We start from the raw sequence: 26,267 nt of genomic DNA, 5'->3' as shown, positions 1-26,267 counted from the left end.
CTCCCGGGGCCCCGGAGCCCACCGCCCACGTGCAGTCTCTCTTACTCCTTCTCCTGGCGTCCCAGCTCGGGTGTCCCCTCCTAAAGGGGGCTCACGAGGTGTGCGTCCTCTGTGCCCTGGGAGTGCCCCTCTGTCACTGCACCTCCTGCTGTGTCTGCGCCCTGCCCTCCGCCGTGAGCCCCTGGACAGCAGGTGTGACCCCCGCGCGTGGCCCCGGGCCTGGATACTGGGGAGCTCCAGCCACGGCTGCTGGATGAACAAGCGCTAACGGACTGAACACCGCTTAGGCTACACTGACATGTGCCGGCACCGCATTGAGAGCTTTCAAATATCAGTCACGTGAGGACATATCTGGGTGGAAATAGTGTTCACTTCCCAGCTGTGTGGTTTGGACAGTTTACTTGGCCTCTCAAAGAGGCATTCTCTTCATTTGTAAGATGTGAATAATACCGAACTTGCACGGTTGTTCTGAGGATTCAAATGAGATAAAATAAATGAACTGTGCATGACAGTATTGTAATCTCAAAGAAATGTTAGTAAATTCCTTCTTCTGTAGTTTTCTTTTCCACCATGAGGACTAGGAAGAAACGGTGGGAAGGAGGGGTCACCCTTGGCTCAGGAGTGGGGCGACGTCGGCTGGCCCTCCCTTGAGGCCTTGCTCCATTTCTCTGAATCTGCTTTCTCAACTCAGAAATTAGGGTGCTGGGAGTTGCTGATATGATCTCCCATTGCTGAGTCCTCCCAGATGGAGAAAGCTCTGTGACTCAGTCTCTGCTTGAGAGGCCCAGGCATCTGTGGATGTCTGTTCCCACCGCGGGGGGCTCCCAGGGCAGGCGTGCTCTGTCCTCTGTGCCCACTTCCAGTAAGGACCTGCCACCCAGTGGCTCAATCCATGTTTTTTGAAGGTATCCAAAAACTACTAAAAGCAAATTGTTCTTTTCTAAATTAAAATATTTTTTTCTCTTTGAATGATAAACCTTTGCAGTTTGTGGCTGTAGAATCTGAATATTTTATTCTTAGCTACTTCAGATGGAGGCCGTGCGCTAATTCCCTCCCATTTCAGCGTTTGTGCAAAGTTGCCCGGAGGGGACCCTGGAGCTGGCGGGCCTCATCCGGTTGGAGGCACGTGTGTCGTTTCAACGGCTCAAGCCTCGGTCTGGGGGGCCTGATGGGGGCCTTGCTCGCTCCCTAGGACTTTCTCCTTGCAGGAAGCATGGCTGAGTCTCCCAAGGAAGGAAAAGTGGCCAGGCCTGCGGACTTCACCCAGCTGATTGACACGGCATCTGAGTTCGTAGGAGGAAAGGTCAGTGGGTCTCTCACGGCGAGAACAAGTACTTAAAGCACCCAGGCCGAGGTTCCAGCTCACTTACCACCGCAGGGACCCCGAGTAGAAGAGCACGAATCAGGCCGAAGGGCGGCCTCCTCGAGAAAGCCCATTATTGCAGAAGGCCTCCGAGAACTTCTCTTAAATTGGCGACAGTTATGAGCAAAGGCAGCACTGCCCGAGGTTTAAACAAAAAGACATTTTGCACCCGTGAAAAGAATTCCCCGTCCCTCTGTGCTCTCCTACAGTAAAGATGAGTGGGCCTCAGATTTTAGTAGGCGAATCACGCGGAGAGCTTAACATGGTGTGCGAGGCGCCAGGCAAGGCCCAGAGGGAAAGACCCAGGCCTGCCCTCCAGAGCTTACACTCTGCCCGGAGACGGGCAGACCAGGGCTGGCATCAAGGCAGGCCAGGGCGCCGCGTGGGGTGGGAAGGGGGGACGACCATGTAGGTAAGTGATGCTCAAAGGACTCCTCCAGAGAGGGAGGGAGCTGGCCTGACAGAGGATGCAGCAAAGGGAGCTGACGTGGGGCGTGAGGGGCAGGAGCCTGGAGGCGTAGGTGAGGGCCCCTGTGTCGAGGGTTTAGGCCCTGGAGCAGGGGAGGGACTCCCAGGTCAGTTCCCCTGTGCTTCGCTCACTCTGCTACATTCTCAGGGGCAGGTGTCAACCAAAAAAACCCCTGCACAACCTAAAAGTTGAGAGTTATGTTTTATTTGGCGGACAAAACTGCGGACTTAAGCCCAGGACACAGCCTCTCAGATCGCGCTGAGGGACGGCTGTGAAGAGGTCAGGGAGGGGCCGGGATCTACAGGGGTTTTTGCCACAAAGGCCAGGCAGCCAGAACATCAAAGATGACTGTTCATTAAAGAAAACCAGACATCTCAGGTTAATGAATTCAGCCCTTTTCTATGCATGGGAAGAGGCAAGAGTCTGGGCTCACTGGAATCGTTCCTTTGATCTGCACCTCAGCTCCCTGGGGCCGGGATCCTGTGCTTTCCCATCCTGAGTCCCTGCAGGAGGCCCTGTCTTCAGGGGGCCGCTGCAGGGGCTGAGGGCTTGGTGGCGGGCATCCTGTGTCCATCCTGAGCTCCGTCAGGGCTCACCATCTGGGCGGCTGTAATGTGACGGCTCGATGGCCGCGACATCCTTTGCTTACTGATATGGCAGCAGCATGTTTTCATTGCTACAGGTCACACAGAGCAGCGGCCCCACAAGCCCGGTCACAGCTCCAAAATAGCCAGGTCCTCCCCTGCCTTTTAGGTTCTGCCTGGGGTCAGAGGCCAGGACACTGCGTCCCTTCCAGACCACAGGTGTCCCTGGGCCCCAGGTTCAGTAGGGTGGTCAGCAGCCAGTTTACACCTTACTCTCACAAATGGTCTGCTTTTCCTATAAAAGGGTTTCATCTTCAAGGAATTCATGGAAAAGACTCTGACAAGCACCGGCTTCTGGTAACTGACTATACTGCTGAACTGAATGAATAAGCATTTTCAGAACTCTAATGGAAAACTGATGAATTCATAAAAGTGCCAACAAAAGATCAAGATAAAAAAAATTAATTACATGGGACTGATTGAACTGATGAGGATGATTATAATTGTTGTGACTTTCTGTTTGAATAAAAAAAAAAAAATCCCCCCCCCCCCCCCAAAAAAAAAAGTTCTGCTTTGGGAGTTCCCTGGCGGTCCAGTGGTTAGGACTTGGTGCTTTCACTGCCATGGCCTGGGTTCAATCCCTGGTCTGGGAACTAAGATCCTGTTAGCCTAGCAGCGTGGCCAAAAGAAAAAAAAAGTTCTGCTTTGGTTAACGAATCACCAGACCAAACTACCTGCAGGGCATCCTCTGACGAGCTGGCTACGCCACAGGGGGGACCTTGTGCCACATTTTTTTTTTTTTTTTTGCCCTTGCTCTGTGAAAGATTCACAAAGCCCAGCGTCCTTTGTTCTTGAAAATAAGTTGGTTTATTTTCTTTCCAAGTGTAAGAAGTTAGCACTTTTGCATCCAGATGGTAAAGGGGATTAAGAAAAAAGGGTGGGAAGGAAAAATTAAGGGGGAAGCAGGCAATGAAATCTAAACATTTAAAAAGCATTGTGGCTTAATTGCATATTGTTTCTCTTCCCCTAGGCAATTTCACGTTTTCTTTTTGCTGCATCTCCTAATGTTTCACTAGGGAGTGAAATAAAATGGTTTGTAATTTACGGTTATTTTATCCTTACTTCTTTCTTTCTTTGTTTAGATTTTATTTGCAACAGATGACTTTTTTGCTCCTGCAGAAAACCTTATAAAGGTACTGTAAATTGGCCTCTGCAAAGTGCTGGGGTGGGGTAATCCACGAAGCCCTGTTAATTAAAATCTCCCTGTGTACTTGGGCTGGGAGTCACATGATGCGAACCAGTGAATTAGCATATTAGAACAGCAGAAAAGTGTAGAAATCAGCCTCCACTCATGCTAAGACATGGCAGAGACAGATGGGGACCTGACACAGGAATTTGGGACCACTTTGCTCTACGGGGGAAATCACTGAGATCCTCCTGTATTTCTCTCTGCCCCACGTGGTGTTCATAATCCGTGATGGTAAGAAAAGTGGGGCAGATCTTGAATTTTTTTGAAAATGTTTTACCTGCCCAATTATAAAAATGTAGGACATGTTTATTAAAAAGAGAAAATACTGATTAATATGGGGAAGAACTGGAACTGCTGGAACACTGCTACCCTGTCCCACCAGTGAGAGCTGCGAGAGTTCTCTCGTGAGGGATGATGGACGCAGGGGCCCGGCAGCGGGTGTGACTGCCGTCGGGTGGGGTGCGGGCTCTGACCTGGTGATGTGCTTTCTGGCCACCTGGCCACTCTGGTGGCACAGCTGCTCCTTCTGGGCAGGACCCGGCCAGGTCCAGAGCACGCTGAAGTCTGACCCTCTGAGGACACCTCGCATATGCTAACTTACCCGTCGGAGAAAATGATCATAAAATGAGGAACAGAGATGTTGATTAGCTTGCTCTAGGTCACACAGCCGTCATTGTCAGAGCTCTTACGATTTACCATACGTCTATCTTTGAAAAAATTGAAATGCATCCACACCTTGACTTTGCTATTCCACAGACTTACCTTATTTTCACAAGTACACAAAGATATGTAGAAAATAATTCATTCGGGTGTTGCTTGAAGGGGAAAAAGCCAACCTTGATGTCCACTAGTGGGGAACTAGTTAAAGAACCCTGGGGTCTTTCAGATATGGAATGATGTGGCCATCAGAACCTGAGCTGGCTGCCCACGCGCTGGGACAGAGGTCCAGGCAGGCCATGTGTGCAGGAGACGTGCTGGAAAGGGTTCACGCCAACTGTGAGGCGGGGTGTCTGTGAGGAGCCGGGCTTGGGAAGTTGGGGAGAGAGAGAACGGGCCTTATTTCCTATACTCCACTCTAGTGTACATACATATATATATATATTCTCTCTCTATATACACACTTACATATATTCACACTTACAGGCCACTTAAGATGTGTATGTATGTATATATACATACACACACACATTCTCTTATTTGAAAAAAAAAGGATATTACACATAAAGCTAAAGCCCCTTTCACCACCAATTCAATGCCCATCGGCTCCTTCCCTTTGTAGAATTAACACTATGATAAGATTGGCATATTCTTCTAATATATTATGTGCTTTTATTTATTTATTTTTTATAAATTTATTTATTTTATTTATTTTTGGCTGCACTGGGTCTTTGTTGTTGCGCACGGGCTTTTCTCTAGTTGCGGCGAGCAGGGGCTACTCTTCGTTGCGGTACGCGGGCTTCTCATTGTGGTGGCTTCTCTTGTTGTGGAGCTTGGGCTCTAGGCACGTGGGCTTCAGTAGTTGTGGCACGCAGGCTCAGTAGTTGTGGCACATGGGCTTAGTTGCTCCACAGCACGTGGGATCTTCCCAGACCAGGGCTCGAACCCGTGTCCCCTGCATTAGCAGGCCGATTCTTAACCACTGCGCCACCAAGGAAGCCCTATTATGTGCTGTTAAATACCTATGTCCATATCCATGTATAGAAAATAGTACTGCTCTTTAATTTTAAAAGTATATACATATTATCGTAAAGCACTTACTGTTCTGCCAGCGCGCTTCTTCACTGGGTACCCATGAGCCCCATCCACGCCGATGCACAGAGGTGGGGCTGTCCCTTACCTGCTGGGTGGTAACCCACCACAAGCCTGTCCTCCGTGGATGCGTGTTTAGGGCGGTTACTTTTTAACTATGGTAACCGTCCTTGTGCGGGTCTCTGCGTGTGTGCAGGCTTATCCCTGGGATTGGCCTTTGGTTTTCTTTTCTTTTCAGACCGTACTTGTCACTGCAAGTCCAGTACCGTACTGTCTTCTGCCAGCAGCTGTCAGGGAGTGTGACTGCACCTTCCCTCGGGCCCCCCGACCCATCTCAGTCACCGTGACAGCAGTAGCAGCACCACCAGAGCTCAACTAAGCCCCCAAAAGCTTGAGGCCCGAGTGGCCTGGGGTTAAGGGGTGGCGTAGCCCCTCTTCTCGCGCTGGGTTCGGGACAGAGCTTCGCAATTCCTTACGAGCAGAGGAAGGTTGGAGTGTGCATGTTGAATGTGTAATCGGATTGTAATAAAATTCAAAATTCCACCAAGTTTGATATCCTGATGCTGACAGATGCTGGGCACCTCCCGTGTGCCAGGCACCACGGCACGTGCTTCCACGCTCAGGAGGAGACTGAGGCACGGGATGGCCGAGGGCTCCGTGCTGGGCCCTCGCCTGGGGGGCGAGGCCGTGGCCCGCTTGCTGGACCCTCCGTGGGAGCCCTGCCCAGGCCCCACTGGCTGTGCCAGGGGCTTCGCAAGCGTTACTTCAACTTGGAAACAGTCTTGGAGGGATGTGCTCACCACTGCTGTCCTCCGGTGAAGCGGTGGGACTCAGCCGTCTGTCTAAGGCTCCACGAGGGGCCGAGCTGAGCCTCCCCCGACCCCGCCCGCGGCTTCCGTGATGTCAGAGTGCTCGCTTTCACATGTGGCCACGGAGCAGCTCGGGGCGCCGGGCGCTGAGGGCTCAGCTAGACCCCAGCATCGAGCCTACTCTTCCTCTGACGTTGGCTGAATTCCTGGGTACGTGGTCTTTTCGGGGTTGCTTTGGGAATCCTTTCTCGCTTTGCTCGACGGCCTGTTGGGAGGCACCTAGGTTGCAGTTGGGCGTTGCACCAGTGATGGGGCTCGTGGAATGAATCCTATGTGGTCTTACCTTTTGCTGTCAGTGGCTAATTCTGTGAATGAAGGCCCACAGACAAGGAGGACTTCTTTCTCTGAAGGCAATACAGAGATAAGGAGGCACCCCCTGATTTGGAGCGGGTTCCCTGGGCGTGAAGGTGGGGCAGACACCACCGCGCCTGCTAAGGTCTCGCCTAGAGCCCCTGTCTGCACTGCCCATCTGTCCCTTTAGCCTAGGCTCTCGCATGGATGTTAACGATCCACTGCCACACGTCTTTGCTTTAGACGGAGGGCCCAAGTTTTAAGAACACGAGTGCACTGAGTTTGGGAAGTGGACGTCTGGATGGCAGACCAGAAGGAAAAGGATCCCAGGTAAGGTGATATTGACTCTGTTCATTCACTCCTGCGAAGTTTAAAACCAGGGGCTGTTGGAAAGCAGTGTACGTTTGGGGTCGATTTTAACCTGGGGCCCTTGGAATGCTCTGTCGCCTCTGATGTCCCTTCTGACCATCAGGCTCTAAGAATTCAGGAGAGGTCGTGCGATCCCTGGTCATCTGTGCAAACAGGAGGGTGTAAACACTTTGTTAGGAAAAGGAAAAGCTGATGAGGGCCGTGGATGAAGGATCCTGAGCTGCGCAAACATCATTTGGTATGTGCGTCGCATCTGGCTTCAGCACCTCTCTCTGAAGCAGGTGTTCTTGTCCCACCTGATTGCCATGGAAACAGCCTCATTCACTTAGCCCAGGTCACATCACTGGTAACATAAACTGGGAACTGAGCCAAGATCCATCCTATCTTCTATGTAACCTTAAGATGCTACTTTCACTCATTGCTACTCATCAATCAAAATACAGTTAAAGAAATGCCTGTAAAAGGAAACCAATCCAGCATTAGGCTAATAACTGGGATTTTTGCTACCACCTCAAGTATTACAGAAATATTGGCTATTTCTAATTTTCTATATTTCTGTGGTACTCCAGACCTTATGAGATTCTAATATGTCTGGACGTTTTAAGGTGGGCCTGTATCTGACTGCCAGAAACCAAGAACTACACAGCGACACATTGATCAAGAGTTCTTAGACTTAGCTGATGCCAAGGAGGGCGTCCTGGCTGGGGCTGTAGGAAACCCCTGAAGCTCGAGATGGCAAAGAATACGATGTTTCTAAGAGATCCAGCTTGATACCGAGCGCCGGCCGAGCTAGACTTGGTGTTCCCTACACTAGAGTCACAGCTAAACTTTTTGTTTCTTTGTTTTGGCCGTGCAGCTTGTGGGATCTTAGTTCCTGGAACAGGGACCGAACCCGGGCCCTCAGCAGTGAAAGCGCGGAGTCTTAACCTCTGGACCGCCAGGGAATTCCCACAGCTAAACCTTTTGGAAGCCAACCTCGTCCTTGATTCGCAGTTGAAGACCTGAGACTCAGAGAGGTCAATTTGCCAAAGACACACACAACTCAGGAAATGATGAGTTTGGAATCAGAATTGCTCTCAGAATCCAAGGCCTATTCACGTTCTGGTCTGATTAGAGTTGAGGATTCACGTGGGGAATGGTGGTCATGTACGGCCACGTCAGGAGAGATCTTGAAGTCACGGTCAAGAATGAACCCACACACGTCTTTCTGTGATGGGAGGAGCGCGTTTCTGGTGTTTTGTTTTCATTGTTGTTTTGCTCAATCATGTGCTTCGCCTGCCGAATTCAATCTAAGGCGGGTGCTGCTGTTGTTTACGTCTCCAGGTCACGACTGGTGTATCATCCAGCTGGGAGTACAGGGGGTCATCCGGGGCTTCGATGTGGACACTTCTCACTTCACACAAGGAGATCATGCTCCTTGAGTGTCGATTCAAGCAGCAAACTTTGAAGAAGGTGCCTCGGGAACCAGTGGCCCTACCCCGGGAAGGAGCATCGTGGGGTGGTGAGGCCCCTCTTCCCCCCGCCCGCACACTTCCCACCCAGACAGGCTCAGCAACTTGTCTAGAGGCCCCTTTATTGCCACGGGAGCTTAACAGCGAGATTCCCACTCAAGTGCTCTGTGATTTTTGATTTTTAGCTTAACAGTGTTCTTCGACCCGACTTAGATTTCATTATTCCCACGCTCTGCAAGCCACCCCTCCCCACCCCATGGCGCCCCTGCGCGTCACCGTGAGGTTTGGTGAGCAGGTGGCTGGGGTGGGCTGCCCGGACCGCCCGGACGATGTGAAGCCGGGTCTGAGCCACCTGTGCGGCCAGCGTACCTGCCCCCTTTTGGCTGCCCTGGTCTGCGTAATGACACGGCAGCCATGGGCTTTCCAGAAAGGGTTCCTTTCCACACCCTGGAATGCTGGGCCATGTGACTTATAAGGCTCTTTAATTGGCATCCTCCGAGGTTGGTCCCAGAGTTAATTTTTTAGAAATATGTACCATTAAGTGCATGTCTATACATGTACTTGGGAAAGAGAAATCATGTCAGTTAGCAAACGTATTTTGGAAGCACTCTGTGCACAGCACTGTACGAGGCTCCGTGGACATGAATGGGCTCACCTCCTGGAAGACAGCTGGGGAACCCGAAAAGTCACATGATGATAGGAGGGCTGCTCCTTTACAAGCAGGAGTGACTAGTAGACAATGACTAAGATGCCTTCAGCAAGCCCTTCAACTGTCCACGAGTGCTTCTATTTCTGAATCGCCCATGTATCCATTCTAAGGATGCCTTTGGGGGAAGTCGTGTTTCTGGAATTGACTTACAATATTCCAAAACTTTACTAATCAAGCTTTCTGAAAACTCTAGTCATGTGATAAATTTGTTGAAGTTTGACTGAACTTGGAAACGATATTTATTATTTAATGAGCAGATGTACCACCAGATGTTCTGCACCCCTTTTTGAAGTTACTATCGGTAATTTAAATACTGAGGAACTTTAACGTGTGTGTCTGTTACTTTGATCATCTGATACTTTGACTTAAGAAACGATGTCTTCAGTGTTATTTGGCAAAATGAAAATGACCACACAACCCACTAAGAGGGTATATATATTCTCTTTGATTTTAAACACAAACCGTAACCCTAACGGTCACTCTAACTTCAGATAAACAACCAGAAATCCCACAACGAGAAGTCAGGACATGAGCCACAGCCAGCCCTGAGCAGTCTGAAGCCATTGCTAAGGTACGTCTCCCCAGGGAACGGGGTCTTGTCACAGGCTGTTAGGACAGCAAGGGAGCAGCCCTCCTCGCCCGGCCACGCACTCAACCTGGCACAGCTCGTGCATGTGTACTTGCCCTGTGTGACCCTGAAGATGTTTCTGGAGAGGTTTGTGCAACCCCTGTACCACGGCCCCTGCGAGGTCTAGGGCACTGCTTCCCACAGGGCGGTCTGCTCGCGGGGACCCCGCTGCAAAATGATGCCCGATGAGGTAAATACAGAAATTGACGCCTTAAATACTTTTGATAGCAATTGGACAAAGTAACTTTATGCCTGATGAATTTAATACAATAAACAATTTGGATTGTGTTTCGGTACATTCTTGTTTTTCCAAGTTTGTCTAGTAACTAATTTACACTGTGTTTTACAAAAGCGTTGATGCAGCGCTGGCTGGGAAATGCATAATGGTAACAACAAATGGGCCCTTCCAGTTGAGGAGCACTGATGTCGGGAAACTGCTGCGAGCTTCAGGCTGACGCATTTACGCCACGGTCCATGGGAAGAGCCCGGGCTTCATGTGAACATTCACATCACGTTCCGGCTGCTTCTTTCTGTGAGCCTCAAGGTGAAGGCGTTTGGAGGCTCTTTCCCAGCCCTCCCGGTCCATCCCCTTTCACCACCACCCAGTGGCTATTTTTTTTTTAAATTAATTAATTTATTTTTGGCTATGTTGGGTCTTCGTTTCTGTGCGAGGGCTTTCTCTAGTTGTGGCGAGCGGGGGCCACTCTTCATCGCGGTGCGCGGGCCTCTCACTATCACGGCCTCTCTTGTTGCGGACGGAGCACAGGCTCCAGACGCGCAGGCTCAGTAGTTGTGGCTCACGGGCCTAGTTGCTCCGCGGCATGTGGGATCTTCCCAGACCAGGGCTCGAACCCGTGTCTCCTGCATTGGCAGGCAGATTCTCAACCACTGCGCTACCAGGGAAGCCCCCCAGTGGCTATTTTGATCAGGGTGAAAAAAAAAAGCAGGCCTTTATTCTGTTTATTACAACTGAGACTTGATATTTATTAGTATTTTTATTAAAGTGTTCCATTAGGCATCCATCATTAATTTTTATTCCAAAATGTCCTGCCCTGTAAGCCCCACACGGGCATTAGAATGAGAGAATTTATTGTTGCCTAGAGCCATTACTAACATTTTTATATTTACTGCTAGCTAAAGTCCAGCGACTGGAATTGTTTGGTTCCCATGACAGAGCTTAAACCGGGAAATCCTGCTTCCAGCCACAGTTGTTTTCCTGTCAACTCCCGGCAGAGGTGAGGTCACATACGACTCAACCTTTCCCTGGTAAATATGATGTGGACCCCTCTCCAGCGCTGTGGCTTCTTTAGCTAATGTTGGCAGGTTTTAAAAATACAAAATGAAGTCACCCTTTCCTTCTTGCTCTAGCATTTTAGGGTTATAATTTGCCCTTTTAGTGCGCTAGGAAATTCTTGTCTTAGCGTCCCCATCCATAGGGAGTTAGGAAAAACTATCAATTAAATTAGGATGTGATGGAACTAAGTTGTATTGGGTTAGATATCTCCTAACAACTTCTATTTCACAGGTATATTAGCAGTTGAAGTGCTATGTACAAATAACCCTCATTTTATTTTATTTAACAGCTTTATTGTAATTCACATAACATGCAATTCACCCATTTAAGTGTACGATTTAAAGTCTATGTAAATGATATATACGTGCAACCACCCCTGCAGTCAACTTTAGAACAGTTTTTATCACCTCAGAAAGAAATCTGATACTCCTGAGCTATCAACCTTCATCTCCCCCAGCCCTAAGCAACCATTAAGCTTCTTTCTGTCTCGATACATTTGACTACTCTGGACATTTCATATAAATGGTCTTTTGTGACTGTCTTCTTTTACTTAGCATAATGTTTCCAAGGCTCATCCATGTTGTAGCATGTGTCAGTACTTTATTCCTTTTTTTGTGGCCGAATAATGTTCCGTTGTACGGATAGACACAGTGTTTATTCATTCATCAGCTGATAGACATTGGGGTTGTTTCCACCTGTTGAATACTTATGAATAATGCTGGTAACATTCCTGTACAAGTTTTTGTGTGGCCATATGGTTTGCATTTGGGTATACACCTAGGATTGGAATTGCTGGATCATATAATAACTCTATGTTTTTAATTGTTTGAGGAATTATCAGACTGTTTTCCAAAATGGCTACACCATTTTACATTCCCACTAGCATTGTATGAGGGTTCCAATTTCTCCACATCCTCCCAACACTTGTTATTTTCTGAATTTTTGATTACAGCCATCCTAGAGGATGTGAAGTGGTATCTCACTGTGGTTTTGATTTGCATTTCCCTCATGACTAATTACGATGAACATCTTTTCAGTTGCTTACCTGGCCATTTGCATATTTCTTTGGAAAAATGTTTATTCAGATCTTTTGCCCATTCTTAAATTGGGTAAAAATCCAACGTTATTATTTTATTATTAGTCTTTTATTACTGAGTTGAAGAGTTTTTCGTATATTCTAGGTACAAACCCTTTATCGGATATATACTTGCAGATACTTTCTCCCTTTCTGTGGGTGTCTTTTCACTTTCTCTAGAACGCCTCCTGAAGCACAGCAGTTCTCAATTTTGATGAAGTTCCACTATGTGTTTCTGTTGCTCATGCTTTTGGAGTCATACCTAGAAAATCATTGTCAAATCCGAGGTCATGAAGAATTACTCCTAGATTTTTTTCTAAGAGATTTATCATTTTAGCTCTTAGATTTAGGTTTTTGATCAATTTTGAATTAATTCTTTTATATGGTAAGGTTTCAACTTCATTCTTTTGCATGTGGATATCAGTTGTCCAAGAGCCATTTTTTTTGGAAAAGACTCTTCTTTCCCAGTTGAATGATTTTGGCACACTTGTGAAAAATTAGTTGACCCATACATACATGGGTTTATTTCTGGACTCTCAATATTATGTGTTTATCTTTATGCCAGTCCCACACTGTTTCGACTAATGTTGCTTTGTAGTAAGTTTGGAAGTCAGAAAGTTCGTCTTCCAAATTTGTTCTTTTGGAAGATTGTTTTGGTTATTTGGAGTCCTTTACAATTCCATACGCAATTCTGTATTTCAGAATCAGCTTGTGAATTTCTACAAAGAAGCCAGCTGGGATTCTCATAGAGATTGCATTGGATCTGTAGATCAATTTGGGGAGTATTGCCATCTTAAAAATACTAACTCTTCCAATCCACGAACATGCGATGTTTTCCCACTTGTGTAGATTTCCTTAATTACTTTCAACAACATATTGTAGTTTTCAAAGTATACATTTTGCACTTCTTTGTTAAATTAACTCCTACATCTTTTATTCTTTCTGAATACTATTGTAAATGGAATTGTTTTCTTAATTTCATTTTTGGATTGCTCATCGTAAGTGTATAGAAATACAATTGATTTTTGAATATTAATCTTGTGTCCTATGACTCTGCTGAACTTGTTTATTAGTACTAATGGATTTTTAGTGGAATCCTTAGGATTTCTATAGACGAGATCATATTATCTGTTAATAGAGATAGTTTTACTTCTCCCTTTCCAATATGAACGTCAGCTTCCTTCCTTCCTTCCTTCTTTCCTTTCTTCCCCGTCCTGTCTCTCTCTGTTTCTTAAAATCTCCAGTGCAAAGTTGAAAAGAAGTGGCAAGAGCAGAATCCTTGCCTTTTTCCTGATCTTGGAGGGAAATTAGTCTTTCACAATTAAATATGTTGTTAGCTGTGGGTTTCACAGATGCCCTTTATTAGATTATGAAAGTTCCCTTCTACTCCTTCTTTGTTGAGTGTGTTTATCATGAAAGGGTGTTAGATTTTGTTAAATACTTTTTCTTTGTCTATGAGATTACCATATGGCTTAATAAAATGTCTTTTATTCTGTTAGTACAGTGTATTACATTAATTGATCTTCAGATGTTAAACTTGCATTCCTGGGATAAATCCCACTTGGTCATGGTGTATACTTTTTTGTAATGTGTTGCTGGATTTGGTTTGCTAGTGTTTTGTTAAGGATTTCCATGTCCCTGTTCATAAGAGCTATTTGCCTGTAGTTTTCTTTTCTTGTGATATCTTTGTCTGGTTTCAGTATCAGGGTAATACTGGCATCATGAAATGAGTTGGGAAGTGTTCCCTCCTGTTTTATATTTTGGGAAGATTTTTGTGAAGAATTGATATATATTTTTTGTTTACTAATTCAATCTATTTACTTGACCTTGGTCTATTCAGATTGTTCTTGAGTCATTTTTGGTAGTTTGTGTCTTGTGAGAATTTGTGCATTTCATCTAAGTTATCTGATTTATTGGTATATAATTCCTCTTTTATAATTCTTCTTACTTCTGTAGGTCAGTAGTAATGTCCTCTCTTACATTTCTGATTTTAATAATTTGAGTCTTTTCTCTCTTTTTTCTTAGTCAATCTACCTAAACGTTTGTTAAGCTTTTCAAAGAACTGGATTTCAGTTTCATTGATACTCTCTATTTCATTAATTTCTACTCTAATCTTTATTATTCCCTTCCTTCTGCTTGCTCTAGGTTTAGTTTGCTTTTTTCCCCAGTGTCCCAAGGTGAAGGTTCTAATTTTTTAATATGGGTATTTATAGCTATAAATTTCCCTTCAATCACTGCTTATTGGACACCATAAGTTCTGGCATGTTGTATCTTCATTTTCATTCATCTAAAAGTATTTTCTATTTTACTTTTTGATTTCTTCTTTGACCCAATGGTTTAGAGTGTGTTGTTTACTTTTCACATATTTGTGAGTTTTCCAAATTTCATTCTCACTGATTTCTAATTTCATTTCATTGTGATTGGAGAACACACTTTGTATTATTTCAACCCATTTGTTTATAACCACATATATGGCCTATTTTGGAGGATGTTCCATGTGTACTTGAGAAGAATGTATATTATGCTGTTGTTGAGTGAAGTGTTTTATAAGTCAACTAGGTATAGTTGGTTTATAGTGTTGTTCTATTTCCTTTTGATCTTTTTTCTAGTTTTCCTATCCGTTATTGAAAGTGGAGTACTGAGGTCTCCAACTATTATTGTTGAGTTGTCTATTTCTCCTTTCATTTCTGTCAGTTTGTTTCCTTTATGATTTGGTATATGTTATTAGGTGTGCAAATATGTTTATAATCATTATAGTTTCCTGAAGGATTGACCCTTTTATCATTATAAAATGTTCCTCTTTATCTCTAGTAACATTTTTTGTTGTTGTTGTTTTAAAGTCTATTTTGTCTGTTATCAGTAAAGCCACTCCAGTTTGTCTGTGGTTGCTGTTTGCATGATCTAATTTTTCCATCCTATTACTTTCAATATATTTGTATCTTTGAATATATAGTGTGTCTCCTGTAGGCAGTATATAGTTAAGTTTTGCTTTTCCATGCAGTTGGACTATTTCTGCCTTTTGATTGTTCAAAACATATTTTGTTATTGTTTGTTATTATATAGTTGGAGTTACAGCTACCATTTAACTTTTTGCTCTGTGTCTCATGTCTTTTTTTATTCCTCTTTTCCTCCTTCACCGCTCTTTTAATTGAATTTTTATAAACAGCATTTTAATTTATTTAGTAATTTTTCCCACTATTTTATTTTTACTTTCTTTCAGAAACATTACTCTTATATAGCTCTATTTCCATGCCCCCCTTTGGTGGCATTGTTGTTTTACAAAGCACACCTATAAATGTTACAAACCCAACAATACACTATTACAATTATTTACATAATTTTATGTCTTATGAAGAAGCTGAGAGAAGAAAGGACAGCAAGTTTATTTACATTTACTTAAGGTTTGTTATATTCGCCTTCCTATTTATCATTTCTGGTTGTCTTCACTTGTTCCTGTGGATTTAAGTTACCATATGTAGTCATTTTCTTTAGCCCAATACAGCTGTGCTCCCAACAACCTCCTTTGTGCAGTTACTGGTAAATATATTACACATAGATCACATTTTTATTGATCAAAAGCCCAACATGCAGTATATACATATTATTTTATACTATTGTTTTTTAAATCACTTAACAGAAGAAGGGACAGGAGCCGTGTATTTATACTCTCTCTTATAATAATTATATAATCACCTTTACAGGTGCTCTTTGCTTTTTCATGTTTAGCTGCTGGCCGTGTTACTTTAGTGAAGTCAATTTCACCCTCACAGTGTGAAGCTTCTGGTGCTGCCCCTTGGGGGGCACAACCCTGGGGATGCCCACAGTGACCCTGAGATGACAGTTTGGGCGGAGCTCTCTTTGACTATCCCTTTCCTTAACCACATTCACAGTTAGCTCCACTAATTGCCATCCGATTGCTCTATTTTTTCAACAATGCCCTGGGCATAAATTGCTCCACATACCAATCCAATTAAATTTGGGTTTCTTTGAAGTGATATTTTTTGAGGTCAGTGTTTGAGATTTGTTCTGATCCCAGAAAGGCTTCTTTGAGCTCTTTCCCTGTTCTTTCCAGCCAACTGTCTCACTTACAGTTTGTACTGCAGTTTTATAGTTTATATATATATATATATATATATACACATATATATATCTGATGAATGTATTAGTCTCAGTCTCCTCTTATAGCTTTTCACCGTCACCGCCATTGTTTCTGAGAGCACCCTTAGGCTTGAACTTCTCCATACTCTGTTGCACGTGAAGCCCATTTTCTGGGAAGAGATTTGGAGCGCTCTGTTCTAGGACCCACTTCTCCCTGATCTCTGAGCCCTGGCTCTGGAGCTGGGTGCTCAGTGGAGGGGGGCAGTAGCCTCAGGTCTTCTTGGCTTGTCCCTCTCAATGTGGACCCCCTGCCTTGTGAACTGAGACACAGGCGATCATGGCCCCAGTATCTCAGTGGGGCTGTGTGCAGGGTAGAGACCCGTCTCCCGAGTGGGGGCTGGGTGGAAGGAAGGTGCCCCCTCTTCTCAGCCACACTCACCTGGAACTTAGCCTCACAACAGGTGGATGGGGCAGAATGAGAACCCTCCTGGGAAGAAAGCCCCCAGCTGAGACCTGGGGACCAGCCCTGCGTTCGTGGCTGCACCTGTGTGGAGGGGAGACTCCACCCCATTGTAGTGGGAGGAGGGAGTGAAGGTGCTGGCCTGGTTCACATACCACAGACTCTCCCTGGTCTTGCTGAGTTTTAGTAGATTTTTGGAATAAATGTGGCTTCATTTTGTGTGCCCTTAGGACTATTCCCAGAGACTTTAAGTGGTTGCTTTTCTCCTAATTTTCACGAGCTTCCCTGGGGAATGGGTCAGCAGAGATCCACGTGCCATCATGCTAGAAGTGGATCTCTTGACCCTCACTTTAGATGCAATGTGTTTCTGGTTATCATGCTTTAAAGTTAAGACACCAACATGTAGAGACTCGAACACGTTTAGTGATATTGATTGCTCATGGAAACCATCTGTTCTAAAATCAATGGAAGCAACTGAAAGAGCAAAGCCAACAGGAGAGATTTAGGACTTTTCCCATTTGCTAATTCAACAAACAAACACTCATGGTATAGCTGTGTTGAGCTAGGGGCTAAGCACTGGCCGTATAGTCACTTCCCAGATGATGAGTAGGGCAGAGGCAACAGAACGCAAGCTTCCTGAAGACAGGGGTCATGTGTCTGAGTTGTCCTTTGCTCACGCCCACTTCCTAGCACAGGCTGGGGGGACAGAGTAGATGCTCAGTAGCCATTTGTTGTTAAGACTGAATTGACAGGCTCCTTGCCCTTACAAAGTGAACAACCCAGGTGGGAGATGCACAAGAAAAATCCTGCAAAAACAGTGATAAGTGTCACAACAAAAGCACTCAGTAGAGCCCTGAGAAGTTTCTATTTGGCAATTTTTGATAACTGAAATAGCAACTTCATATGTTCAACCCAGTGTGTACAGAGTTTAGGAGTTGAGGGAGGGTCTGAAAAGGTATCGGGTGGGAGCCCTGCTTTGTGGGATTGGTCCTTGAAGTTTCCTGCACACATTAAATCTCGTTCTTGACTGGCAGCCTCAATGGATAGAAGGTGAGGGGTGGGCATGTCTGTATGCAGATTTCTCCTCCCCATCTCCCCCGCTGCACCTTTAACTGCTCCATGAGGATTCTACCTGGATCCAAGTTTAAAAGGGAGAGGAAGCAGTAGGAGACCCCAATGGGACACCTGGGGTGGGAATGGGGTTGCTTTATTGAGGCTTCCTCAAAGTACCAAGAGGCATATCTAATATTCCATGACAGTTTTGATAAAAGTGAGGCTGGATATTAGTTCTGTAAAGAAGAACCTCATTTTTTTAAAATGTAAAACCAGCTTTACGTTAACAGACATTAACATTCTATACCATTAAAGCAGATCATAACGTTCAATGAACCAGAATAGTGTTGTGAATTACTCTCGCTAGTATATTTTCTTGGGTCTTATGCCAACACAGTCTGGTTTCATTTACTGTAAATATCAAGACTTCCACTGTTCTACTGAAATTTTTTCAGATCACTCAATTTCACCAAATTTTTCATGTACAAATATATAGGGCTGGCTTCAGCAGAATACTCTGATGAATGATTTTGAGCTTCTATATAAAAAAGCTTGGCTTCCACCTTCTAGGAAATAATCAAACAAATAAAAAGCATTCATTTTATTAGAATCAGATAATGTGAATGGATCTTGGTGGCTATTTTCTGCTCTGCAAACCTAATCTCAGGCTGCTGTGGTTCTCAGCAGCTTTTTGATATTGAGAATATTAGCTTTAGTATTCTCAGTTGCATTGCAAAGCAATGTGTTGTAAAAATAAAAATGTAAGGCTCTCATGTGAGTCGGTGTAGGATTTAGCAATGCTGATTTCTGGCACCAAACATTCATCTGTGGTGAACTTCCCAATTGCTTTTTGGCCTTCCTGGAGTTATTAGTTCAGCAACAACAAAACAATGCAAGCACCTACTATGCGCCATACAAAAAGCATACAAGACAGGGAGCTATTCTGGCCTTCAGAGATTTTATATTCTGGTGTTGGGAGACTGTTATTATCAGGGACTTAAATTAAGAACAAGATCATTTCAGACTGTGATTAGAACGACAGAGTAAGTAAGCAGGGGAGATGATAAAATTAACCTGCAGAATCAGACAGAGGCCGTGGGGGGGTGGGAAGGAGATAATTCTAGAGAGAGAGAAAGCCTTTCTGAGACCATGACACCAAAGCTGAGGCCTAAGAACGGCAAGCAGTCTTTTGGGGAGCTGGAAAAGTTGTCCTAGGACAAGGGGATGGCAAGTGCAAAGGCCCTGGGGGCAGAGGGCTTGGTGTATTTGAGAACCAGAGCAGGCGGGTGTGGAGAGCTCTGTAGTTTCTGATCTGCAAACCGCCACTTTTCCAAGTAGGAATAACTAAACTTTCCTTTCCTTTTCAGATGGCAGAATTGCACGTCTTAGGGTATATGGTACTGGACAGAAAGATTAGACTGCCAGTGACCCTAAAGAACCGTTAGACCTGGTGACCATCGTTTATGGGGGTGCCTGTGTAGGACTTAGCAATGCACATTTTGGGCACCCAAACAATATAAGAGGTGAGGCGATGCTGTAGGAGCTGGCTTTTACTTGGGACATCTGGGCGCCACATTAAACACCCCAATACGGTCTGAATTACTTAAGAGCAAGGGGCCATCTCCAAGCACGAGAGTGGATGAGATCCATCATCCATATACAGGATTTCATGCCTTTATGAGGCGACATAAATCAATAGCAATTTTCCTTCCTAACTTTGGCTTAAGCAGTTGCTATAAAAGGAAAAGTAAAATTTACTAACCCTATGGTTGTATGTGAATGTACTGAAACATTAACTTTAATGAAAATAATGTATGTAGCAATGCTCGGGTGCATGGGATCTGATTAATCACACCAATGCATTCATTCTCACATTTAAAATAAAACGGGATGATCCTGTGATAGCCCATTAAACGTTGTTTTTGGTAGCAGTCGGCATGGCAAAGTCTACGGCGGACGGTTGGGAAACAGCACGAAGGCCGGACAGGCCACCGATACTGGAGGTGAGAAGTGAAAATACCATGGCCTAATGCTTCCTAAAAAGTAAAGGGTTTTTTCATGTGATGTGAAGGAGACTCTTATTTTAGAAACCTCTTAGGCATTTTTCTAAATACTTATTACGTCTCCACGTTTTCCAACTTCCCTACTGTTTCATTATAATATCAGGGCCAGACTAAAGACCCAGAAGGCCAAACTTGCTGCTTAATGCTGGCTGTTCTAATGCATTGTTGGAATTATCCCTCTGTTTTTTTTCAGTAAGGAAACAAGAATATCTACAATTTAATGATACAAAACCCACGAATAAATTTGTTGGCTGATTTGGGAAAAAAAACACCATTTCATCATTTCTAATATCTGTGTATCCCTGGGTGAGACCACTTTTGTCAACCTGTGACAGGGGGCTCTAGAGACAGCCCAGCTGTTTAATTTGGCCAGTAACTGACCTGAGAGGTAAGGCAGTAAACAAGGAAAGGAAACACAAGACCTTTCAATGTGTAAATCTCACTGCAAACATAATCATAAACACCCCTTTATTGGGTTAGTTTTTGTGTCACCCAATGCTTCAGATGTAAATAAACTCTCTTCCCTAGAAACTAGTGTTTGGAGGCAGGTCATATATTGGTATAGTTTTGACCAAAAACATGTCTACTTTGAAAGGTCAAAAGAAACTGACCACAGGATTATGGGCTGAGTTAGATTAAGAACCTTTTGTGTACAGCATCCTACCTGAATCTATAATTGACATACAAAATCATAACAGAAATTCATAAAACTTTACCAAGTGCCCAGTAAACTCCTTAGCTGGCATGAGGCATTTACGGAATGATAGCAAACAGGCACTTTATACAAGAAGTAATTTACAAATCAGGTCACAGGAAATACTCTTTTATAGTAAGAAATAACAAGTATTGATACATACCAACATTTTCACATGCTGGTTTTAAGGACTGGTGTCTTGAGTGATGCCAAGCTGGTTTACGTTTTTTTCCTTCTGAATTCCAGAATGATGGGAATGGTGTTCTCCTGCTTCTGGGTTGTGACTGGCACATCCTGAAGTAATAACTCAAATTGAGATCGATACAAACTATTTCAAAGGTAAATGTAATGCCATGAGGAAATGCCTTATAATCGGTGTGCTGGTTATAAAGACAGCGAGTTCCTACGGGGGTGGGACTCAGGACAGCGGCTGTGGACCTGGCTTCCACTCATAGGTGTGCGGCTTTGAGCACGTTACGTTAACCCTTTGTGCTCTGTTTCCCTCTTTATAAAACGTCAGAGTTGAACTAATGACCACAAAAGTCATGAGATTCTATGATGCTGTAAGGCTCTTCACCACAGGGGCCCTGAATTCCACATGGAAAAAGCCTATGAAACACTCCCTGGTTAAAGTCATGAGAAGAACTGGGTGGGGCTATCCTCTCACGGGGAAGGGTCCCAAGCAGATTGGTGACCATTTCTTCTCTGGGCCGGACTTTGAAGGCAGTGATCTACACATTTTTAAAATTGTGCACTTCCATTAGTAAAAAAAAAAAAAATTTGGACAAGTACCCTTAATACTCTGTATTTACTTTCTTGTGAAATAGATATGTGTATCATCATATTAAGAAAGTTCAAAAGAGTTTACTAAACTTTTATAACTGTTAGGTGAAATTTTGATAAGTACTGGGGTGGGTATCTCATGATTGCTTGGCCGTCTCTGAATAAATACAGCAGTTTATATTCATACATTGGATACCTGATTTTTAAATGTCTTGTGAATCATTATGACCTCACTCAATTATTAACTGTTTCATCAAGGCACGGTATATATTTAAGGTGAAGTTCATCACCAATGGTAGTGGATGTAAATTATTTCAAGAAATCGTGGTAATTTAAACTTCTGTCTGGAAGCCTGTGGTTTAGATCTGATTAGCGGTCATTGTTTTCACTTTTCAACATGGCTGACCAAGGGCTCATCCTGAAGGTCCGGAGAAATGTCAGCTCTGCTATTTTCCTGTTGTTCGTGGATGTTTGCAAATCATCTCTCGTCATATCCTTTTTTTTTTAATTTTATTTTTTAAAATTGAAGTACAGTTGATTTACAATGTTCTGCCACTCTCTGCCGTACAGCAAAGTGTCTAGTCGTATCTTCAATCCATGGTTCTCTGCATGGATAGCTTAAAATCACTTGTTTATTTCTGTGAGGGATAGTTTATTCAAAACCAGGTAACAACAAGCAAATCCACGTAACCAGGGACCCCAGACTGCAATATGCCACGGATACACTGCCGGTGGTCCTTGGGGTATCTCCGTCACCACGATGACAGTCACGGGATGAGGGAGCATGCCAGTATTCAGTTACAGTATCAGCCACGCAAGGCTTAATATACATATACACACACGTGTGCTTACGTATATTAAAGGATTAGAAATAGTCATCCTAGTGTTCTCCTCCCGCACCCCAGGAGCGTGTTCACCCAACCCGGAGACCGCTGTTTCAAAGAGTATCCTCTTCTGCCAGGGTTTTTGATCAGCGGCTTCTCCTCTGTTGATCTTCAAGTCTTGGGGACCCCTATAGAAACTCTCCTCACGACGAGTGTGGGACCCTTTCACTAAGATCCCCTCACCCCACTGGGCACACAATTCTGATGAAATTCCAAAGAGAGGAGAGAAACTCAGGACCACATATTTTCACCTAGAGAACGCTTAGAAATCCTTGAATACGGCGCCTTTGGTTGCTGCTAAGCCCTGGTTAGTTTAGCTCAGTATTTCTTCCTCTTCTGATTATACAATTTTATTTTTTATATGATGCCATAAGGAAAATATTTTCCAGCCTCATAATAATTTCAGACGAGCCATGTAACAGTTTGCAAGTAATTAAATATGCAATCTAGGAAGCTTACCAAATACATTCACCTTCCAAAGTAAAACGCCCTACATTCAAACTCAAATGCACCAGCCTATTAGCATATGCCAGGCTTTCCTGATTCCTGTGAGAAACACTCATTGATTTCATTAGGCACTCCAACTCCCTCACAAACTGGTAGGTTCCTTCTTTCACATACTTTATACCTTTGCTTTTGTTTAGAAAGAACATTGATCTGTTTTTTTGCTGGCTTTTTTTTTGGTGCACCGTTTCTGGAAGTACTGCAATACCAGGTCGAGGCATGGAATGGACAAAGCAAGCTCCTGTTGCATCTCCTGTTTACCACAGTCCATGAGATATTATATATCGTCCTCGGAGAGAGGACGTATCAGATATTAAACTGATAAGAACAGATACTACACCTGATCTTAGCCAAAAGGTTGAGAAGTGATTTTTTGCTGTTTTTTTTTTTTTTTTAACTTTTGGGTTTATTTATTTATTTATTTATTTATTTATTTATTTATTTATTTATGGCTGTGTTGGGTCTCCGTTTTTGTGCGAGGCCTTTCTCTAGTTGTGGCAAGCGGGGGCCACTCTTCATCGCGGTGCGCGGGCCTCTCACTATCACGGCCTCTCTTGTTGCGGAGCACAGGCTCCAGACGCGCAGGCTCAGTAGTTGTGGCTCACGGGCCCAGTTGCTCCGCGGCATGTGGGATCTTCCCAGACCAGGGCTCGAACCCGTGTCCCCTGCATTGGCCGGCAGATTCTCAACCACTGCGCCACCAGGGAAGCCCCTTTGCTGTTTTTTTGATCCAGTTAAAGAAGCTGATATCCTATAAACCGAACTGCGCTGAGTGCAGAGTGGAGAAGGTCACTGTTTGTTTTGCTCTGATAGGCAATTCTCCTGACAGCTGTAGGCTGGATGGCTGCAGCGGGACGGCTCAGGAGGAGGAAGACATGGTCAAGCAGACGTGGGATCTTCCGGGCCATAAGTGCGAGCCGCTGCTTCCAGTCACAAAGGTTAGAGTGGTATCCGATCCACCAGGAGCTGTGCAGGCCGGCCCTCCCCCGGGGCCACTTCACTCAGCCCGGATTTCGAAGGATTATGCTACAACCCCAAAACTTCTGCTCAGTTTAACAGTAAAATGAATGAGCTTTTACAAACTGCATCTGCACTTTAATAGACTAAAAAGACAGGCTCTATTTTCTCCTACCTTTGCACCTCTAACAATCAAATTTTGTTTTAGACCATCTTGTCTAAGGATATAGACATGGAAAAATGCTTCTGTATTACATTAAGTTTTTAGGAGGGGCAACTAGCATATTTAAAGCTATCAGGGTGTGTCCCCCTGTGGGATGGATGCTGAGATGTTCCAGAATCGTTTTCTTGGATCACAAGGGAGGGAAGTGGTCATTTTCGGGTCAGAGTCAGGGGTGAGGGCTGCTCCCCATAATGAAGGTTGAAGGCCTCCGGGAGACACCCACGTGCCCCCCTTTTGCTTCTGCTCGTCAGTTTGTCCGTTTAATTAACTATTAAAAACAAACACCACAGGGACCTGAGTATTCATGTTGGTCTCATTTGGACATCCTTTCCCTATTAGCAGATTGCTATGTGGTAAGCCAAATTATTACCATTGAATAACTTTTACTTTTTAAGGCCCCTAAGTCCCAGCCGATGGGCGGCCTTGGGCGCGTCAGCCCACCTGGTTACTCCAAGGACCTGTACCTCTGCTTCTCTTTTTAGCTAAACCCCGACGCGAGCCCCGTGTTGGACAGCCTAACCCAGGACCTGCAGGACAGCATCGCCCACGCAAAGTTCACCGTCGCCCCGGAGTGGGGCGTGAGCCGCCGCCTCCGACTCAAGGGCTTCCGCAGCTCCATCTGCCTCCTGCGGCCCCGCGGGAGGCCCGCGACCCCGCGGGAGGCCCGCGACGAGGTCCTCAGGGAAGGGCGGGCTTCAGAGCGAACCTCTAATCCCCCGCGAAACCGGGGTGGTTACACAGTGGCTCAGTCAGACTCTTCTTCTTTAGGGTTTTCAGCACCCGAACCTTAAGAATTTTCTAGCAATTACTGTTTTGAAGATCAATATAATTCTTGGTGATATAATAAAGTGGCCACTCTTACACATTGGTATCTGGCCGTGGAGCTCTTGGAAAAATTGGCTGCGGCTGTGAATGGCGGGATTACTTTTTTTTTTTTTAGCAGTACCAGATATTGATATTTATAGTATCAGTATTCTGTGCCTTTAGAGGTATTTCAGCAGGTAATACATAGCCTATCGTCTTTAAAAGTTTAAGCCCATCAAAGCCACTGGAAAAACATACTCCTCGAATCCTTCACTGACCCAGCTCAGAGGACTGGCCTCTTTTCACCTAGAACAGGGCACGACTCTCCCAAGGACATACAGGCCCGTGAATTGTCCTTCCCCCAAATGAAGGTGCGTCCTGGAGCTTACACCTTGGCGATACCATGTGCCAGCTGCGCGTAGTATTCCAGTTTCCCCCACGCTCCGGACGGTTCCTGACAAGTCCTCCCTGACGCAGTTGTAATTGTCAAGACGGTCCTGCTACCCGCCATCTCGCCACGTCTTGCGCGTCGGAGGGCGGAGGAGTGGTGGGAGGGGTCGCGGTGGGTGCCCAGGGCCGCCTCCCCTGCCCTCCCGCCGCCTTCGCGGGAGCCGCGCCCCGTCCCTTTCCCCAGCTCTGCCGTCCTCACCTGCCCGGGCTCTCATGCGCGTCACCCGGCCCGGTTCTGCTTCCCCCTCACGTGTCCTCTCCCGGGCGGCGGCGCGCTCCGGTCACAGTCGCCGGCGGCGTCAGCGCGGGCGGTGGCGGCGGGGCCCCGGCGGCCCGGCTGTCCGGCGGCGGAGCGCACGGGCGGCGCCGGTCCGCGGGGGGGGGGGGGGCGCCGGGCCGCGGGCTCGCGCGCGCCGCACGTGCTGGTGGACCCCGCGCCCGCCAGGACCATCGTGGTGTGCCGCAGCGGGGACCCGCTCTACGTGGGCCGCGAGTTCGTGCCGTCGCGGCGCCGCGTGGCCGCCTTCGAGGCGCTGCTGGAGCGGCTGACGGAGCAGGGGGAGGTGCCCTTCGCTGCGCGGCGCCTCTTCACGCCGACGCGCGGGCGCCGGGTGAGCGAGCTGGACGCGCTGCAGGCCGGCGGCAAGTACGTGGCGGCCGGGCGCGAGCGCTTCCGGAAGCTGGAGTAAGTGCCGCCGCGCCCCCCGGCCTCGGCGCCCGCCCCCCGGCTCCATCGCCTCGCTCCGGGGGCTGGGGACCGCGACCCGGGTCTGCCGCGGCCTGGTGGCCCGTCCTGTCCCCGCGGGGCCGGGGTCCGCGACATGGGTCTACCCAGGCTTGGTGGCCCGTCCTGTTCCCCCGGTGCCAGGGAACACGACCCGGGTCTGCTCAGGTCTGGTGGCCCGTCCTGTCCCCGCGAGGCTGGGGAACGCGCCCCACTTCTGCCCCCGCCCAGCGCCGCCGTCCCGTATGGACTTTTTCCGCGAGGCCTCCTCGGGCCGCAGTGCACCCTGCGCGCCCCGGACATCGCCCCTGCTCGCCTTGTGGGGAGGGCAGACCAGCTACTACCTCCCGACCCATCAGTATTGGAGAGAATTAGAGAGAGGATGGGCAGAGGGGGCGGCGGGTGTGGCCGTGAAAATAGGGTGCCCAGGGTCACCTCTTTGAAAAGGTGACCTCTGCGCGAAGGTCTGC

The 26,267-nt window shown here is 46.1% G+C and overlaps 2 protein-coding genes across 2 annotated transcripts in view; both read left to right on the top strand.

Annotated features, from left to right (window-relative positions):
• The first annotated feature begins 121 nt into the window (after positions 1–121).
• ALLC (allantoicase) lies at positions 122–25,267 on the top strand. Its single transcript, XM_082357372.1, is given in 17 exon segments — positions 122–1,303; positions 3,559–3,609; positions 6,818–6,832; positions 6,838–6,904; positions 8,267–8,361; positions 8,365–8,395; positions 9,595–9,632; positions 9,636–9,674; positions 10,866–10,967; positions 10,971–10,986; positions 10,989–10,997; positions 19,079–19,125; positions 19,129–19,234; positions 19,641–19,735; positions 20,110–20,146; positions 23,006–23,577; positions 24,302–25,267. Coding segments are annotated over 17 exon segments (1,719 nt in total). The 5' UTR covers positions 122–1,213; the 3' UTR covers positions 24,611–25,267.
• Positions 24,989–26,267, top strand: part of DCDC2C (doublecortin domain containing 2C) — a gene marked incomplete at its 5' end in the record, with an annotated part of 154,232 nt that continues 152,953 nt past the window's right edge. The window contains 2 exon segments of the mRNA XM_082357371.1: positions 24,989–24,994; positions 25,115–25,758. Coding sequence (XP_082213497.1) covers positions 24,989–24,994; positions 25,115–25,758 — 650 coding nt within the window.

This window comes from Balaenoptera borealis (genome assembly GCF_965194805.1).
Source record: "Balaenoptera borealis genome assembly, chromosome: 15".
Lineage (NCBI taxonomy): Eukaryota > Metazoa > Chordata > Mammalia > Artiodactyla > Balaenopteridae > Balaenoptera > Balaenoptera borealis.
This window is presented reverse-complemented; position numbering and strand designations above follow the sequence as displayed.